The sequence below is a fragment of the Brachyistius frenatus genome, unplaced genomic scaffold, assembly GCF_029030835.1.
Source record: "Brachyistius frenatus isolate BFR_SWC_R1_liver_20210118 unplaced genomic scaffold, ASM2903083v1 Contig_142, whole genome shotgun sequence".
NCBI classification, from domain to species: domain Eukaryota; kingdom Metazoa; phylum Chordata; class Actinopteri; family Embiotocidae; genus Brachyistius; species Brachyistius frenatus.
In genome coordinates this window covers 241862-260416 of record NW_027210741.1, presented here as the reverse complement: position 1 = coordinate 260416, position 18555 = coordinate 241862, and the positions used below count along the sequence as shown (strand labels likewise).

The following is an 18555-nucleotide window of genomic DNA, read 5'->3' as shown; positions in this document are numbered from 1 at the left end:
TATATATATATATATATATATATATATATATATATATATATATATATATATATATATATATAAAACAACAACACAGGATTTATGGAAAGTATTTTTCTCGATTAATCGATTAGCTGTTTGTTCTTCCAAATGCCAGGAAATAACGAAACATATTTCCAAAGCCTAAATGTCTTGTTTTGTCCTCACAAACAGTCCAAATTCAGAAGATATTAACTTTATTATCGTGCAGGACTAAAAGAACAGAACATTTACATTTTAGCTGCTGCAATCAGAAAATTTGAATGGCCTTTTTTATTATTATTATTTTTTTTTTTTTAAATGACTCCGAATTTATCAAAATAGTTGTCAATTAATTTCCTCTCGATCGACTATTCGATTGATTGACTAATTGTTTCAGCGTTAGATTAAATCTGCAGAAATCAGAAAAGAAACCTGATGGAAAAAATAAATCTGGGCTTCTTATTTAGGCTTACACAAATAACACTTATACACATAAAAACATTGCCGCTTCAATCATTTGTACACAAGAATAATTTAGTGTTTTTGTCAAACCATTTTACTTACAAGTTACACGTATTAACCATCATTCATACTTTCCTGTTTTACTCTGCTCCTGGAATTTATTCTTCCTCTGAATATGTTCCTCAATATATTTGATCATATTACACAGCAAATCCCGCAGCGTAGAAATTGTGTAGGCTACAAATTACACCGAGAATGGGAGGAACAGAGCAGTGAATGGCAGCTCGTTTTTGTGATATTGCAAATTCAACTACATTTCAAAGAGACATGTTGTATTTTCCTCACCACTGAAAGAGATTGTTATTTTGCAGATTAAGATTTTAAAATAAATACTGACTATAAAAACAAATCTTCAATGATACTTGTAGTTGTAATTATATTAAAATTCTCCATTTATAACTCTTATAATCAATAATAAAAAAAATCCAGTCAATATAACATTGAGTTCAGTCATTAACCCTGTATATTGTTGTTTTACTTTAGCAACATTTGCTGGCATTATGATTACTGAGGTGAAAATGTGAAAGGTTGGTCCCAACAACACCAACATATTTCCAGGCTGATAACAAACCATGCAGTAGAAATACAAGGGGAGCTATTCAGCTGCACGTTTCGTGAAAACAATGAAAAGCAAACACTTACTTGGTGAGTGTTTTATTTTGAAAAAAACAACAACAATCGGGTCCCGGGGGAGACTTCAGCTCCACACGTGGCTCCGCAACATCTGCTCCACCCTCAGCAAGAGACGCCTACTGAAAAGCTTACACAAGACTGTTGGGAAGCAATTTGCATCTGGTCTCTTCAGACGATCAACTTTGCAGGGCTGAACAAGAGTAAAGACTGCAGATTTTGGAGCTTTGTTTTCGTAACCATGTACCTGAAGGGGTAAGTGGACTTTGCTTAGTATTGTTATCTAAAAGTCAAAAGTTTGGCTTGTTTAAACCTTTATTCACACTACTGCGACATTACGTTTGGCCGATCAGAACAGTACACGGCCTGAGTTTCTATTCTTTTTAATGTCAAAAATACACTCTCGCTGAAGTCATTATTAATTTTGCCCATTTTGAAAGTAAAAAGTACAATGTCTCAAATACTGTGGGATATCTTTTCACTGCTTATTCGAAGAGAGATACTTTTCGTGGCAGAATTAAAGTTATTTTAAGTAACTTTTCAAGTACTTGCGTATTAAGATTATAATACACGAATGATCGTATAATATGAGACTATTAATAGGTAAACCCACCTAACTGCATATAAAGTAGTTCAAATGAACTCCACCTGAAATATGCTAGTGAATTGATAACATAATATATGCGATCATCATAAAAGGAGTTTTTCATCAAAATATTTTTTCTGATATTACTTTTGTATTGTGTTATGTGATGCCTGTAGGACTAATAATGTATTTTCACTCTGTTGTTACTTTTACAGAAGTAAAGGATCTAAATATTTCTCATCTAGGTAATGGCTATTTGCATGCAAAACATATGATGTGAGGTATACTTTCTGACATCTTTCAGATCAGCTGCTCTGTTGGTCCTGCTGGCAGGCTGTCATCAGTGTGTTTCAGACACCAGCGACACTCCAGTTCCACCAGAGTTCTCACAGAACAATGGCACCCTGTACGCAGTCTGTAAAATGAGACCCAGCACCCTACTAGAAGAGGGCCTGCCCAAAGTATTCGGTCAGGTGCTGTTTAAGCAGGATGATCCTCAGGAAGAACTCCAAATCCTTCTCCGGTTCAGGGGCTTCCCCAGAGAGGGCAGTCCAGAGCCCAGAGCGGTGCACATCCATCAGTATGGAGACCTGAGCCGGGGATGTGACGCCACGGGTGGCCACTACAATCCATATGGTGTACATCATCCCAACCACCCGGGAGACTTTGGTAACTTTGAGCCTCAGCAGGGAAAAATCTATACAGTGATCAAATCTAAGGCGTCACTGTTCAAAGGCCTGTCTGTGATTGGAAGAGCAGTGGTGATTCATGAAAAGATAGATGACTTAGGGCGAGGTGGAGACGCTGGGAGCCTACTGCACGGAAATGCAGGCCGACGGCTTGGCTGCTGTGTGATTGGGATTTCTTCCCCTAGTCTCTGGAATATGTACCATCAGCAGTATGAAAGGCGGCTGAGGAGAAATTAGACGTGCACTAGTGGTATACACTGGAGGTCATTTTATAGATGTTGCTTTTGTGTTCATTCATTGATTGTGTCCCTTGTTTTTCTGAGTCAATCAAAACCACATTCTCCCAACATTCACAGTAGCTCATTAAAAGTAGTGGAAACATGCCTGAATAATTGAACAACAGCCAGCATGTCACTGTCACAACAAACTTGTCCTTGAAAAGTTATGTACTAAAATTCAACACATATGGAGACATGCATGGCTCTATGTGATTTCTTTATGGTCGGTTTATATATTTGTTTTGTTTTTACAAAAAAATCTGGATCAGGACATCAGTGCTAGTAATACAGAGGGGACTTCATTGTGCAACGGTGTATCTCTGTAAATGTATTTCTCACTAAGATCTGTTTGTTTAATGTGAAATTGCTGTAAATCGATAAATATTTATTTTCAGGATGTCTATCAATAAAGTCAAAGCATAGAAGAAAATATCTTTAATCTTTTATTAGCATATTGTCATGCAGAATTTGATATAGCTTTAATAATACTGTTAATGATTGAAAATAATTAATATAAGGATGTGAAGTATTAAACAAAATGACAGCAGCTTCTTGCCTAAATATGCAAAAAATAGGAATTCATATCTTGGATTATAAATTAAATAATCAGAAATTAGACAGTTTGGACATATATGTATTATGCTTGAAGAAACAAAATGAAACTGGTTTATAGGTTGTGTGCAGATGTAGCCATCATCAAGATAAGTTTCTTCAATGTCACCTGATGTGCAGAGGTAGAAATATGGTAGGAGAATGTCTCTGACAAACATTTTTTCGAAGCAACAACGACTGCATTGTCAATTTTACTTTTTTTTTTTTTAATGAAACAAAATATTACTCAAGAGTTAGCAGCAGAAATGTAAAGCAAATTGCAATCTCCTTATCCAAGTCGTCACATGTACAATGACAGACATATCCGACTCATTCCATAGCCCTTGTTTGCTCCTTCTTTAATTTTAATTTTTTGATTTTTGATTTGATTTTATACACTTTATTAATCCCCGAGGGGAAATTTCTTCACTACAGCAGGGGGGCTCTCAGGGGGGAGATGCTGCAGCAGGCTGCCACGACCGCGGCGCCAGGTAACCTGACCTGAAGTGCATGTTTTTTTACCACCATATATCAGTTTCTCCACCTTTGATATCTAAATCATGTATATGGATGAATAGAGAAAAGTCCTGCTACCAGGTTTCAAGATATTGTAGAAACCATAACAGAAGAGTGGAGGCTGTTGGTGCAGCGTATTCATAAAAATGGTTTTGGAACGAGATTGAATAATCACACATGGGTGCATTACTTTGGTGACATCAGCTTTAAAGGTGGGACTAACATGAGAGATGCCAGAGGCCTCAGAAAACAGAGAAAGTGTAAGCAGGAAAAGTTTGACCACTTCAGAGGTTTTTTTTTTAGGTTAAGTAGGAGTCATTGTTATTTCTTTCAGAGGAATGTATTAATGAGAACATTTTAAATGTTGTGTCCCAGTAATTGTTTTTCATGTGTTGGACATATTTGAGATGTTTCTTGAATTTTGAATTACTCATAAAAATAAATAAAGTTCCATTATATTATAAATGCATCTTTTGTTATTATTAATTTTTTTTCCTCTCTTAAATGCGACATGTATGTGACATGTAAGTAGCTCCTGGATGACTTCATGTCTCCTGACGACCACACACATCTGTCTGCTGGTTTGATTGGACGTCCTCCTGCTGTTTCTCAGAAGTAGATGAAACGACATGTATATTCTCGTCTGTTATGATACACTCTGTCTCAACAGTTTCTGCCCCGTTAGCGCATTCGTGTGACTCATCCTCTCTTCCTCCTGCTGGGTCTGAATTTTCTGAAGGTTGCTGTAGGTGCCTGGGGCCTGACGGATGGGGTTTGTTCAGATACGTCTCTATGGGAGCAGAGTCACTCAGACACTCCTCTTCTTTTGTTAAAGCAGTACAATCCATTGTGAGCTGTGATTCGCCATTTTCATCACACTCATCACTGTTTGACATTGGAGGTTGAGGGGGGGCTGGCTCTCCCTCAACCGTCTGGTGTGCAGAGTTCTGGTGGGAGGTCTCCACGGTGGATGGTGACGGTGTGTCTTCTTGGAAATCTGACATAGCTGGTGTTTCACTTTCTTGGTTTGAATCCTCTGTGGCGCTCTGCTGCTGGGCCGACATGTTTTCAGACTCCTTGTCACCTTTAAGAACAGACAGAGAAATAACATTTAAGACATATAGTTTCAATATGATGGATAAGGACGGATAGAGGTGTAATTCCACTGAATATTCACCTTCCTCTCCAGGAGAATCAAGTGAGTCAATCTGCTGCGTGTTGAGGATAATGGCGTCTTTTCCTCCTATTATCATAAAATATTATTCAATGTCAGCTCTTATAAGAAAAAAAAATAGTTTTCTATATACTACTTGAAACTGGTGGATTAGATAAAGATGAGTAAATTTAAATTTGGCACATGTGAGAAGTAATGGAAGAAGAAGAAGAAGTTCATAAATTAGACAGTAGATGACATTGTTATTAGAGGAACATACTTCCATATATTCCCAGAGAAACATTATAAGTCAGGCCTCCAGGTAGCAAGAAGAAGCAAAAGGGCGGAAGAAGGAATAGAAATTATTGTAAACAGTATGCAGGACACAAGTTAAGACAATATACACTTGTGTCAAAATATTAAGACACTTATATCCACCTGGGAGGCTCCATAATCCAGACATCTCTAGAGTTTTTAGTTTCTTCTCAAGCTCTGCTACTCGATTTCCAAGAATTCTAAAGACAAGACAGAAAAATAATTTTATTCTCAGGTTTGTCCCTAAAATATGAGAACAAATCAGACCCAGGCATCTGTAAAGTGTAAACAGAGAGATTGATGTATAAGCTTCCGTACTTGTTGATTTGGCGTTGGTGCTGAAACACCATGTTCTTTTCATGGATCGTTTCCAGCAGAGCAGTGGCGAGAGACTTGAGGTCTGAGATGGACTGAGGAGTCACGGGCAAACTGCAGCCATTTTCTTCAGACAGCAACAGCTCCTTTACTGCATGAACATCAATAGTCACAGTTAAAGTAAACACCAAACACCATTTTCCATCAGACACCGACATGGCTGAACGATCACTTTAAGGTACTCAGTAAATTGGAGTGAGTACATTTGAATTAAATGGGTTACAGAGGCACAGATTTAGAAGACAATGTGCGCATACTAAACATGAGAAGGTTTTTAAAAATACGATGCTTCTGACCTTGTTTAGCAGAAAGAACCCCAGTCAGAGCACTACTGTTGGGTTTCCCACAGATTTTAGAGTTCTTCCTACACTCCAGGGCACTCTGAAACCAGGTGAAATGTAGCAGAGAAGGTTTTTAAGACAACAAAAATAAATAATCTCTTTTCAATGAATCATTTGTAAAAAATGTAAATGGACTGCTCAGTAAATATTTATTCAAGATACTGCTGTCATTAAAAATGTCCAAAGACAAAACCAATGTAGGTACCTTGTACTTCACCAGATTTGTTTTGACCAAGTTGACCTCTTCTTGAAGTTGACTAAGCCGCTCATGCAAATACCTGAAAGATTATTTTTTTCAAAACCCTCAATTCAGAAATAAATAAACCTCTTCAGTTCAGTCTGTTTGAATGATAAAGAACCCTTTAAGATGTGACTCAAACTCCAAACGTTGCAATTTCTTTTCTCTCTGACACTTAAATATATGTAAACACATGAATCTATGATATAAATGCACACATTTTCTTATTGACCTGGTCGGGCAGTCATAGGATATTAAGGTTTCAACAGAATGCTCCACTCAAGCTAAACTTGTTCTTTAAACTATAATAATGGCTGCAGATATATTAATAATCTGTACTGTGAGTCACTATAATACCAATTCAAATACTTTTCAAAACGAGGAACAGACCTGTTCTCCATGCAGAGTGCGTCTATGTCTAAAATCCGAATCTCATCGCTCCCCACGATGTGGTTCATCTCCACATTGAGCCGATGAGCCTTCTGCTGAAACACGTCACGCTCTGCTCGAACATCCTGAAGCTCGTCTGTGAGCGACTTCACACTGAGCTCCAGCACCTCGTTCTGCAGTAAAACAACACACACTGTCAGTATAGAAAGTGACATTTAATTTACTCATACTACTGCTCTTCTTTTATATTGGCTTAATGTCAGCTGCTTATATTTATACGTCTAAATATTTGACTAAAGAAAACTATTAAGCAGCTCAACACAATCCTGTTTCATTCAAACTTATCTCGTGCAATATTTGACATAGTTTTCCATCGTTATCATAGTTTGTAAATTACCTTTACTGACATTTATATCATTGTTTTCTGACTTTCATCAAATTCCAATCATTCAATTCAAGAATGAGACACACTCATATCCCAAGTACTATGTTAAAGTTTAATGTGCATTTGTTTGTAGTAAATTATAGTTGTTATGCTTGTAAAAATCCAATTAAACCATGACAAACAGTTAAGTGAATATCTCCTGAATGATCTGAATACAGCCGGCAGTCCTCACCTGCTCTCTAGCTCTTTCTAACTGTTTGACCAGATCCTCTCTCTCATGTGCAGGAAAGTGTCGCGCACCGACCTCCTCATCTCCCAGCCTCTGTTTGGTGATGGTCATTCGTAGGAGCTGTAGCAACAGAAAATAAGAGAAATCTGTTAATCATTTTCTTCCTTCATTGTGTGTTTACACAGCATGACAGTATTCTGCTATATATTCTCTGAATGCCTCAATATAGTGCTCTAAAATTAACATCAAATGTTGGGGATGTTGGAGATATACTCATGAGTAACGAGACACAGAAATTTAATATTTTTATACCACAGCAACTTCCACGATAGTGAACAGTTTGTTTTAATACCTTGTTATCACCCTGAGCTTCTACCAGTCGCTGTTTCAGCTCCTTCACCTCCTCAGAAAGGTGACTGCTTTTCTCTCTGGAATCTCTCAGTAGCTGAGCTAAATTCACCTGAATGAGAGATGAACAAAGGGGCACATGAGCTAAATCACACAGATTAAACTGGTTGTTACATCAATAAATGTATCGAGTGTCATGTTCTGAGCAGGGCATGTAAAACTTTAAGCCTAGGAACATTTTTCATTTTACCCGAATAAAACTATAAAGGTTTTTACCCCACCACAGGCACCAATCAGTAACTGTTTTAGTGTACAACCAGCCATGCAGTAAATACAAGGATGCTGTGTGCACACAACTGACTTTCCTGAATGTCTCTAACATCATTGTGAACTTTAAGTAGTATGCATCGCAGTATGCACTTTTGTTAGAAAAGCAGCAGGTTGAAATGACTCACTTGATTCCTTTTCTCAGGAGGCAGAGAAGGATCTCCATCCTGTTAGTTCAAAAACAAAGAAATTAAATGCAACATCACTAAATTAAATACTAGACAAAGGACAAGCATGATTTTAATTCTCCATTTTGCTGGCTGTTGTAACACATGAGGCTGTAATAGTTCAGCTTACAATGAGTTCCCTGTACTTCTTCTTGAGTCCTTGGTGTCGCTCGCGGAGCTGGTTGGCCATCAGTCTGTACTGATCCCTCTCCTGCTGGCAGGTGTCCAGCTCTTTAGACAAAATCAGAAGAGCTTCTTTCTTGCTCTCCAACTTCTGCTTACAAACCAGGTACTGTACAGAAGAGCACATGTTTTGATGGAAAAATGTATTGGTATTAGTAAATGAAAATGGTCTATATGCAGTGAACCATATATATAATGGTTAAGAAGTTTTCAACTGCTGATGAAAGATGACGAGGAAGTAATACAAATTACAGTAGCCGCATGAAATATCTTCTGATATTAATATTTATTACAGCATCTGTTAACGCTCAAACTTCTGACTATTGTCATCACGTAGGATTCATGTGTTGATGAATCATTTACAGTATTAAATGTCAGAGAAGTGAAAAATGCCAAAATAAATTCATATATATATATATTCCTCACATTTGAGAAGCTGCTCCAACTTGATACTTTGCATTTTTTGCTCTATAAATTAAATTAGGCTTTCTTCAACTACTTTTCTGATTATCAATAAAGCCATGGATCATTTCAGCATCATACCTACTTAAAATAAATTTTCAGAATCAATCTGGTTACAAAAATATTGATATATATATACACTAATTTAGACAACAAAATCGTGTGTCATGTTTTGCATTATTTAAAAAACAAAACAAAAAAGACTATCACAATGTTAAGTCATAAACAAAGCCGATTGAGAGAATACACAATAAATTGAACTTGTATAATTTAATACTGGAACTGCGTAGAGTATTTGCATAGAAGTGATCATAAACCAATAGAAGTTGAGGATCTTCTTCCTATAGACCTACTATTATTCATCTGGAACAATGCTTCATATCTTATAAAAAAAAAATTTTTTTTAAAAGATCATATCAAATGTAGCCTGTTTTTAATTGCAAAGTAACTAGTAACTCCAGCTGGAAAATAAATGTGGAATAAAACATAACATACGTCTTCCTTTTTGACAACCAGTGAAAACTCGTCAGCCTGCCGCGTAGTGCATGTTGTTACGTCAGTAACTTTACAAGACACTGGGCTCTGCAGGTACAAGGAAGAAGAAAGAATAAATAAAAAAAATACTTCCTTATACTTGAAGGTTTAGAGAAACCACAGGAGCTGAGATTTAATCCTGTAAAGACTGTTTAATCTGGATATTTTTGTGTCTCGTCTGTGCGTCCAAACAAGATGCAGCAGACATAATTTAGAAAGCCTGGACAATATTCAGTTGGACATAATACTCATCCCGCGATCAGTGAACATGAGTGGAAATGTGCAGGCTCTCTCCTTCGTCTCCTCTCTGCGTCTTTCCAGCCTCACCTCTCCGAGCAGCCCCTGCCAGGCACTCTCGCTCCTCCTGGACAGATCCATCTCTCTCCGTGCTGCACGGTAAAGGTCAACAACGACGCGAGGGGAGTTTCACGCCGGCATCACTGCACTGGCTCTGCTGAATTCAGGGACATTTTGCATCATCAAAGCGGATTAGGCGATCGAGGAACGGGATCTGCATCACTTCCGCCTACCCTGACGTCAGAGCTGCGTCACGGCGCATTCGGAGACCCTTGTAAAACAAAATCGCAGCGCTGTCTGGTAGGTGTTGTATGTTTACGGAGAAACCACCAGCTGAGACGTAATTATCCCTGAATAAATAAGACAACATGAAATAAATAGTAAAATTATACGAATGACTATAAATCAAACGTTTAATGTTTACTTATTTGTCGACTTACTTAAACAATCTTTTAACTTTAAGGCTGAAATAAAATGTAAAATAGTCAGTTAAAATGGTCTGAAATTGCTCTGCAAACGAATCAGAATGAAATGATATTTCCATACAATAAACTGAGCTGTAAATTCTTTAGATTTGTTTAACTATATCATGGTTATTATTTATTAGCTATTTAGTGGCACCGGCAACCTGAATGCATATTTGTGCTCTCGATATACAACAATGGTGCATTATTGATACCTTGTGAAAATTATTTATTTTAATGTACAATGCTTGCAATGCAAACCACGAAGAAAGTGGTGATACTACATTAGACATGAGCTTTTTTCTATATCAACCAATTCAAACTGAATGTGCACAGGCTCAGGAAGTGAATCTATTGTTGTATTTTAAAGTTTGTGGTCTTAACTGACAGTAATGCTCAGATTCAAAACTACAGCTGTTATATTATCAATAATAATAAATCATGGAACAAAAATAAGGTCGATAATTGAATTCACAGCAGTCATTTGTCATTTGTTTGAAACTTTCTTCCATAAAAATTTAATCAGCTGCATGAGGAGCTTCCTTTGATCCAGTGTGCATCCTTTAAAATACACTGTTTATCATCATCATGTACTGGAATATTAAGTGTTTTGTTTGTGGCTGTGTACACTTTTTACCGACAGGAGGAGACAAATACATCGCTGGAATAACCAGAATTGAGTTGTTATTCTCTCTGTGTACATTGGGTGTCGCTGTATCTAGAGCTCACGTGTGGGCTACAGGTAGGAAGGTCTTTTTTTTTTTTTTGGTCAGGTGTTTGACCCCGGAAAAGAAAATGGGTTTTTGATTGCGGTGGCGCTAAAGTTCGTGTGTCGTGTTCAAAGTTAATTTATCGCTGGAAACTGGACACTGATGATGTATGACCTGACGGAACGATATAAAGGGATCGTCATTCTGCAACCGGAGGAGCAGCCAGTAGATTATTTACTCAACACAAGGCAGAGCAGCTGGTGGCCACAGTGACGTCAAGCCGGAAGTGCGGGAAGTGCGTCAGTCAGGTAAGTCATCTCAGTGGCTTGAAGTGATATAATAAAATTAGCTCACTGCACTAGGATTAAAACGCTCTTGAATCACAGTGGGGGGGAAATCGACAGTGTATTCTAAGTAGCTATTTCATTATATGCATTTTTGACAGAAAATACAATGATTCTGTTTGTACATGTTTTGATTTGAAGAGAATTTACAGCTATATTAATCAACATCACCCCTCAACTCTATCTGACTAAATAGTAAATGCAATTGCAAACTCATTACTCATTACTCATTCATTACTTTTGCTTATATTTGTCCCTGAAATGAACCATGTGAGTTTGTCTTTTGTCCTCTGATGCAACTGAAAGATAATGCTGTATGAGGCAGCAGATACTGACAGGCGATCAATTTCAAACATGCTGTCGGAGGCACTTAAAGCCACGTTTCATTGTCTGTACACCTGCCAAGAGTGGAGGACAGATTAAAAAACAATTTATTACAATACATGTGGTTAAATGTTCTTTAATGCATTTCCACAAACCCGTTGTTACATATAGGATTGAAGGATGGAGATGTGTAAAAGGTCAGTTCATTGCATTAGGTTAGTAGAATTAAAAAGCTATATGTATATACATCACTGTGAGGTACTACATCAGGATAGATGGAGGGCCACTAATCCTTTCTGCCCAAGAAATCTGATAATTTAACAAAAACATATTGCCTAGTTAGCATACTAAGTGTGTCTACAAAAGCCGGCCTAATGTGCACATCATGCCATTGTTAGGTATGTAGGTTTTAGACTATAAATAAATCTGTACAATACATATAACATATCAAAAGTAAAAAGAGCACACATTGGCTTCATGTAAAGGTTTCTACAAAGCATTTCAAGTAAGGTAGCAGCACACAGTTGATCTTGTGATTGTAAGTCAGTACCAACACCTAGTATTAAACAAGTTGCATAGGAATCAAGAATAAATTAGTAATTTGTTTTGCAATTAATCAGGCACTCGGTAGTATTGGCATACAGGAGCTTGTTAGAGATGTTGAGCAGTTAGACTTAAGCTCATTATATTTATCTAATACATTCTGCTTTAGTTTTGGTGAAGAAGAAAACCTGTCATGCAGTTATAAATCAGAGCAGTTACTGGGATTAGATCGCCTCAGAATTTCTGCTGGTCAGATAGTTTCTGTTCTTTGACACCAATCACTAAAGAGTTCAGTGCGTTTTTGGGAAACATCTGACATTTTACTTGCAGCGGCGCAGCCAAAATTTCACAAAGGCCAAGGCGCTTTAATTGAATTGAAGTCTGGCCATTCAGAAGAGCATTAAAAATAAAATAAAAAGTCATACATTACATCGTACAAAGTATTTTATGTTTGAGGATACTCACACTTTGAGATGGCCTGAAAGTGTGTATGTTGTTCAGTTTTGCTGAGTTGACTGGCCGTAGGCAGAATGGCCACAATTTCAGGTGTCTCACTCTTTTTTTTCTTCTTTTTTTTTTTAATCTCTGAAAGAGGCAACAAGTGCACTACAAAGAATCGTTTATAATGGGCTTTATATTTTTATAACCCTAATACATAGGCTTCTTACTACCTGTGTGGGGTGGCCAGCCTATAGTCTATGATAGCCACTGGCAGAATCGACACTCCCTGTCTTGACCACTGTTTACTTGAAAGAATTATGATAAAAGCCAACACCTTCACAGCATATATCTGGTTGTCATAAAATTATCTTCATGCAGTTTCATTTCAAAGATTGCTAATGTTTTGAATTTCTGTCAGCCTTTAGTTTTAAGTTAATTCATTGTGGTCTTGCATGAATTATACCTTCAAAATTGCTCAGAATGCCCAGACATTTTCCAACAATTTTTGGTCTCCAACCAAAAGATATATCTAGATGCAGAAAGAAGATATACAGCATTTGAGACTTCTTTGTAGCATACACACATCATTGATCTGAGTGAGCAGTTATATACTGTGGTCAGTAACCATTCTGATTAGTATTATAAGCTTAAATCTACAAATATATGCTCAAAAACCATTGATTTGCCCTTGAAGCTGGGGGAAAAGATGAAATTCCTCCGGTCAGTGGTCACCACAGTAAAAGACCGGGGCGACTGCACATAAATGTCCTTGAACTTGTGAAACGTCTTCGTCTCTGCATCCCAGAGGTAGATCTGTGTGAAAGAGTAATCGCTGCCGAGAGCAAGGTAGTGTCTGTCTGAGAAGATGAAAGGCTGGAGGATCATCGCTCCTCGGGAGGGAAGAGCCTGCACCTCGGTGAACTGCTTATTGGTCCACTTTAGGACTTGGGAGTCGCCGATGTAGCAAGTCATGGCCAGATACATGTCACCCTCCACCCGAAAAGCTTTGACTGCCACCACGTCATCGACATTTGGGATTTCACTGTGGAGTATGAACTTCAGGGTACTCTTGTTCCACAGGAAGATGACAGGCGGCTGAGAGCGACTGGCTAAGATGAGGTAGGACTTCCCATCCACCTCGACAAACTCAGCATCTGTGTCACGAAACCACTCATGGAGAAACTGGTAGGAGTAGAAACCCGTTTCATTGCGGTCTGGTTGGTCAGTCCACTTGTAGAGAGTAGACAGCCCCGCCTTGGAGCTGTCCACAATCAAAAAATACCAATCTCCCTCCATTTGGAAGACCTCAATATCATTTGGCTTTGAGATGTTGAAGACCTCGATAGTTTGAAACTTGGTGAACTTGTTTTGTTGATCATCAAACTTGTAAATGTGGGAGCCACCAAAGAGCTGAGTGACGATGATCAAGACATGGTTTTCAATCAACACCGACTTGCATCCAACAACAGACTTCCCTGTGAAGAAAAAGCTGTCAGTGGTAATACAAAACAATTCTGTTTAAGATGAATAACTCGGTAAGATAACAAAAAATATTATTATATGTAAAAAGTTAGTTAAAACTTTTACTTCAAGATTAATGTCGACAGTTTCCAATTTTTTTGTTACCATAATCAGAAATTTAGAAAAGACTAAAACCAACAATGAGCCAGTCTGTCAGTACTTTCTGCCCTCCCCAGCCTGTTTGTGGCACTTAGCCCATTTGTTTCTACAGAGGTGTTGAATATTTAAACGATGGTTAGAAATGCATTCATGAATTATTTTAAGAAAAAGCCACAATAATTTCCTATAAGAGCTGAATAGTGCTTTTGCTGCAATGATTGAGAACTATTTTCAGCTGTGGATGGATACGCATTGTGTGCTCTTGACAGTATTAACAGCACCTGGACGGTGTTTGTGTGCTGGATTCAGTATTAGTAGTAGTAGATCCAGTCTTTATTATATTGAAGAACATTTGGATCAATACAACACTGTGTGTTTGTAATTGTTTTTTAAATGCCGATGGAGCTCTATAGTACAGAGGAATAACTTGTATCCGGCTTTAGCTAAACAGGCTATACAGGCTGCAGGATCAAGTCATTGTTGTTTTTTTTAGTATTTTCAAGGTACTTAATGGTATTGAGAAAACATTTAAATCACCAGCCTTTAAAAAAAAAAAAAAAAAAAAAAAGACTTGTGTTGTCAAACCTGTAATATTATCAAATTTTCTGAAATTCATTTCGATATGATCCCACTCCATGATCACGCAGCTGTTGGTGTTCGGTGCAGCCATCGCCACATAGATGTCCTCTTTAAAGGAGAAGATGTCCGCTGACATGGACTGAATGGGAATGGACTGATGACTTACAAAGTCTGAGAGATGCAGACAAAAACAGAAAGTGCTGGTTTGCAGATGAAGTGAAAGCATCAACATTTAGGACCTCACTGCTTACATCACATTTTCACTACTGTGAAAAATGTCTTCTGCAGAGATTCAGGGCTATCATATTTAGCTTTTAGTATCGACAATATTTTTAGGTATGCTATGTTGTAGTCTCATATTTCTTGCAATGATATAATAATTTGTGTCGGTTTAGTTGTCTTGTCTGTCTACATTTACGCTGATGATTGCTTTGCCCACGATTATGAAATAACTGCTAATGCAATTTTTCTACTAAAGATGTGATGAGACGGTGTATCTGAGAAGAAGAATATTATTCATATTATGATATGGTTCTGACTTAAAAGACAGTAAAGGCGGACTTCTAGTGGGGGAAATACAAATTTTATTTTTTCACCTTTCACATCTTTTTTAGGGGTGAAACCAATATTTAATGTAATATGTCCATAATATGTGTCCAGTTTTTCAGCAACAGAACTACAAACATGGACCCACTTTTCTCTTCGTTGCTGTACGAGTTATACGCTGGGTCCACTGTCTCATGCTGTGTTCGGATTAAACAAGTGGGCAATCTGAACACATCCAAAGTCTGTTGGTAGCTCTGCCACCTCTGGTCAGCAGATGTATTAAACTTTCTACTGTGCAACATACATGGGGCTATGTTTCGCAGAATTGGTGTTAAAATTCATGTCTTTAACAATCATAGTTGAACAAAACAATTTGTATACTGATGACATCTATGATGTAATTTGTGAAGGTAACCCACAGCTCATACAACAACAGTTGTGTTGGGTACATTTTGTAGAAATGCCTTGAAACATTCAATCCACTGTTGGATAACAGGCATGAAAATATTTGTATTTCTTCCATAAATTTTAAACTGAGAAGCCGGAGAGTCCTCGGAGTGCCGAGGTCAAGAGGCATAAAATTTGGTACAGATATCCATGGTACCCAGAGGATTTTTATTTTTATTTTATTTAACCAGGAGAGTCTCATTGAGATTAAAAATCTCTTTTTCAAGGGAGACCTGGCCAAGACAGGATGAATCCTAATGACTTTAGAGACTCGTTATATCTTTCTCTAGTGCCACCATGACATTTTGATAGAAATATCTCAACATCTGCTGCATGGATTGTTGTGAAATTTGACACAGGCATTCATGTTCCCCTTATGAATGTTTTGTAATCATTTATAAACTTTTAACTTTTCAAATTTGTAGTCTGTGATTTGCAGATGTTAAAATGCTTCCAACTAAGCTAAAATGATGAACATGGTGAACTTGGTGTCTGAACAGCAGCATGTTAGCGTGCTAAAACAGCTGCTTATGTGGCTTGGGACTCTTAGTCTTGTAGCTCTGTTTTTTTATGTGTGGATGTGTGTTCATGTGTCAATGCGGATGTACTGACAGTATGTGTGTGTACTCGGAGCCAAACATGTTAGCAGGCCGTTGGTCTGTTTGTATTTGAGGGCACAGTGGTATATGGTATTGACCTGTTTAATTATTCATCAGTTCTATTGATTACTTTTAACATGACAATCTCAGCTGTGCCCGCGGCTGTTCTGAAGTGCCGTTAATGGTGAACTTGTCATTTTACCTGTGGAAATGCATTCGCCCGGTGGAATAGGAAGGTCATTCAGCCGCTTGCCCTTCATGTCATTGGGGCCTGAGCAGAAGACATCCGATACTGTGGCATTTGTGTTTTTCAGCCACGTCATCAGCCACTTGTTCTCACAACTGCACTGGAAAGAGTTGCCTCGCAGATCCCTGATGCATGACAGAGGGACAGTACAGGTGGGATGGATGGACGGATAGATAGATAGATAGATAGATAGATAGATAGATGGATGGATGGATGGATGGATGGATGGATGGATGGATGGATGGATGGATGGATGGATGGATGATAGATAGATAGATAGATAGATGGATAGATGGATGGATGGATGGATGGATGGATGGATGGATGGATGGATGGATGGATGGATGGATAGATAGATAGATAGATAGATAGATAGATAGATAGATAGATAGATAGATAGATAGATAGATAGATAGATAGATAGATAGATAGATAGATAGATAGATAGATAGATAGATAGATAGATGGAATAGATGGATGGATGGATGGATGGATGGATGGATGGATGGATGGATGGATGGATGGATAAACTAGCCTGAGTCAGCTTCATTTTGGAATGCAGTATTGAAAATGTATATACGTAGCCTCTCTCTCCTTAACACACACACACACACACACACACACACACACACACACACACACACACACACACACACACACACACACACACACACACACACACACACACACACTGCTGACACCACAACTGCTTACTCACAGTTCCAGCAACGAATCCAAGTCCAAAAAGATATTTCTTGGCAGAGACCTCATCTTATTATTTGCAAGGGAGCTAAACCAGAGACGCAGGGAGACAATATAAAAACACGTTCTGTCTCTTTAGTTTTTTTTTAGCTGCAGCTGCTGCAGGCAGCTCATAATGTAAATATGAAGTGTAAAATGATTCTCTGACTTACAGATGAGTCAAACCTCGTAAACCTCGAAAGGCATTTTTGGTGATTGTTTCAATCTTGTTCTCTTCAATGAATCTGTTCCAAGAATAATACAACAAGAATTTTATCGTTATGGACAGGCAGAGAAATCAAATATTTTAACGCATGATGTCATGTCAGATATAATCATATAACTGCTTATTATATATCTTTGGCCCTTTTTGTTGGGGGATATAGGGCAAACTGAGTGTTTTTGGGATTGAGATGGGTAGATTGGGATTCGGGGGTGCATCTACCTGTAAATATATTAATGTAGAACTGAAAAACATTAACAGGCTACATTAAGAAAGAAGTATATTTGATACTCACAAATACTCTAGATGAGGCAGACCTGAGAAAGCGTCATCTTTAATTGTGGTCAAAGAGTTTGCATTCAGAAGCCTGTATAAATAAAACAAACTTTTAACAACTGAGTGAACAGAAAGGTAAAACTCTTTTGGCATTTTGGTTCGTTCTCTAAATGCCAAGTAAACAAGAAAACGTTCCATCATGTATATATATTTTTTGTGTGTGTGTGTGTGTGCGTGTGTGTGTGTGTGTGTGTGTTAACGAAGCCTTGAAATGTCAATAATCAGCAAACACTGGCAGTTTCGGGGTACTAAAGGCACTTACAGCAACTGAAGAGAGGGCATAGCTGAAAACATCCCCTCTGTGATTTCTGCAATGGATCCATTTACCATGCTTCTGTCGGGGGAAACACATAAAGGACATCTCAACACTCTGTACCAGACACATCAAGTGCCAACTCTGCAGGGAAGCGCACAATGGGGAGTAGATGGTCGTTTTTAAAGCAGTAGGCTATTAGTTGTCTGGCGATTTCTTAGCGGATTTATGGTAGAACTGACCCCGTTTAGCTGAAGAAATAGAGTCCTTTATTTACTTACAGTGAGTTGATCTCATTCGGAATAGTCCGGGGCATTTGTGCGGCACCGACGCAGATGATGGTCTCCTTGGAGCACGAGCATCCTGAAGGACATTTGAAATTCCTTTTCGATTCAGCTGCTACATAAATACAAAACAGCGCAAAACCCACCTCTAACCACCGCTTAGTAGATGTCATGTTGCCTCTTGGACATTAATGTTAGCCAGTGAGACCGACAGAGCAAGCCGGAGGTTTGATTCGCTGGTCGATATCGGAATGCAGCAGGAAAGCCCTGACACAGGCTGATACCGCTACAGCTGCGT

General features: G+C 38.1%; 3 protein-coding genes across 6 annotated transcripts; 1 reads left to right on the top strand and 2 right to left on the bottom strand.

Annotated features, from left to right (window-relative positions):
- The first annotated feature begins 1299 nt into the window (after positions 1-1299).
- Positions 1300-3099, top strand: LOC138630795 (extracellular superoxide dismutase [Cu-Zn]-like). Its single transcript, XM_069715364.1, has 2 exons — positions 1300-1407; positions 2043-3099. The coding sequence occupies exons 1-2, from the start codon at positions 1394-1396 to the stop codon at positions 2662-2664; spliced, it is 636 nt and encodes a 211-aa protein (XP_069571465.1). The 5' UTR covers positions 1300-1393; the 3' UTR covers positions 2665-3099.
- Positions 3100-3816: 717 nt separating this feature from the next.
- Positions 3817-9778, bottom strand: LOC138630826 (coiled-coil domain-containing protein 149-like). Of its 4 annotated transcripts, XM_069715400.1 has the most exons (14): positions 9587-9778; positions 9221-9307; positions 8211-8372; positions 8042-8080; positions 7591-7698; positions 7242-7358; positions 6625-6797; positions 6202-6274; positions 5952-6036; positions 5599-5746; positions 5404-5480; positions 5246-5281; positions 4990-5055; positions 3817-4896 (listed from the first exon to the last, which is right to left on the bottom strand). In XM_069715400.1, the coding sequence occupies exons 1-14, from the start codon at positions 9635-9637 to the stop codon at positions 4358-4360; spliced, it is 1761 nt and encodes a 586-aa protein (XP_069571501.1). In that variant the 5' UTR covers positions 9638-9778; the 3' UTR covers positions 3817-4357. The 4 variants fall into 4 exon arrangements, with proteins under 4 accessions (XP_069571501.1, XP_069571502.1, XP_069571503.1 ...); XM_069715401.1 differs by lacking the exon at positions 5246-5281; XM_069715402.1 differs by lacking the exon at positions 9221-9307 and having other exon boundaries at positions 9587-9777.
- A 1740-nt stretch (positions 9779-11518) lies between these two features.
- LOC138630805 (leucine-rich repeat LGI family member 2-like) lies at positions 11519-18555 on the bottom strand. The gene is made up of 8 exons (XM_069715377.1): positions 18255-18555; positions 17983-18054; positions 17680-17751; positions 17335-17406; positions 17139-17210; positions 16376-16545; positions 14588-14752; positions 11519-13857 (listed from the first exon to the last, which is right to left on the bottom strand). The coding sequence occupies exons 1-8, from the start codon at positions 18428-18430 to the stop codon at positions 13022-13024; spliced, it is 1635 nt and encodes a 544-aa protein (XP_069571478.1). The 5' UTR covers positions 18431-18555; the 3' UTR covers positions 11519-13021.

Bases quoted from the DNA above. Each gene is read 5' to 3' on its own strand.
- LOC138630826 (XM_069715400.1), bottom strand. From the start codon at position 9,637: ATGGATCTGTCCAGGAGGAGCGAGAGTGCCTGGCAGGGGCTGCTCGGA. The intron at 9,308-9,586 runs GTGAGGCTGGAA...TTGTACCTGCAG, and splicing joins GGCAGGGGCTGCTCGGAGAG to AGCCCAGTGTCTTGTAAAGT. The intron at 6,275-6,624 runs GTCTGTTCCTCG...ATAATCTTTCAG, and splicing joins GCACTCTGCATGGAGAACAG to GTATTTGCATGAGCGGCTTA.
- LOC138630805 (XM_069715377.1), bottom strand. From the start codon at position 18,430: ATGACATCTACTAAGCGGTGGTTAGAGGTGGGTTTTGCGCTGTTTTGT. The intron at 18,055-18,254 runs GTAAGTAAATAA...TTCCCCCGACAG, and splicing joins CCGAATGAGATCAACTCACT to AAGCATGGTAAATGGATCCA. The intron at 17,211-17,334 runs GTAAGTCAGAGA...TCTCTGGTTTAG, and splicing joins TTACGAGGTTTGACTCATCT to CTCCCTTGCAAATAATAAGA.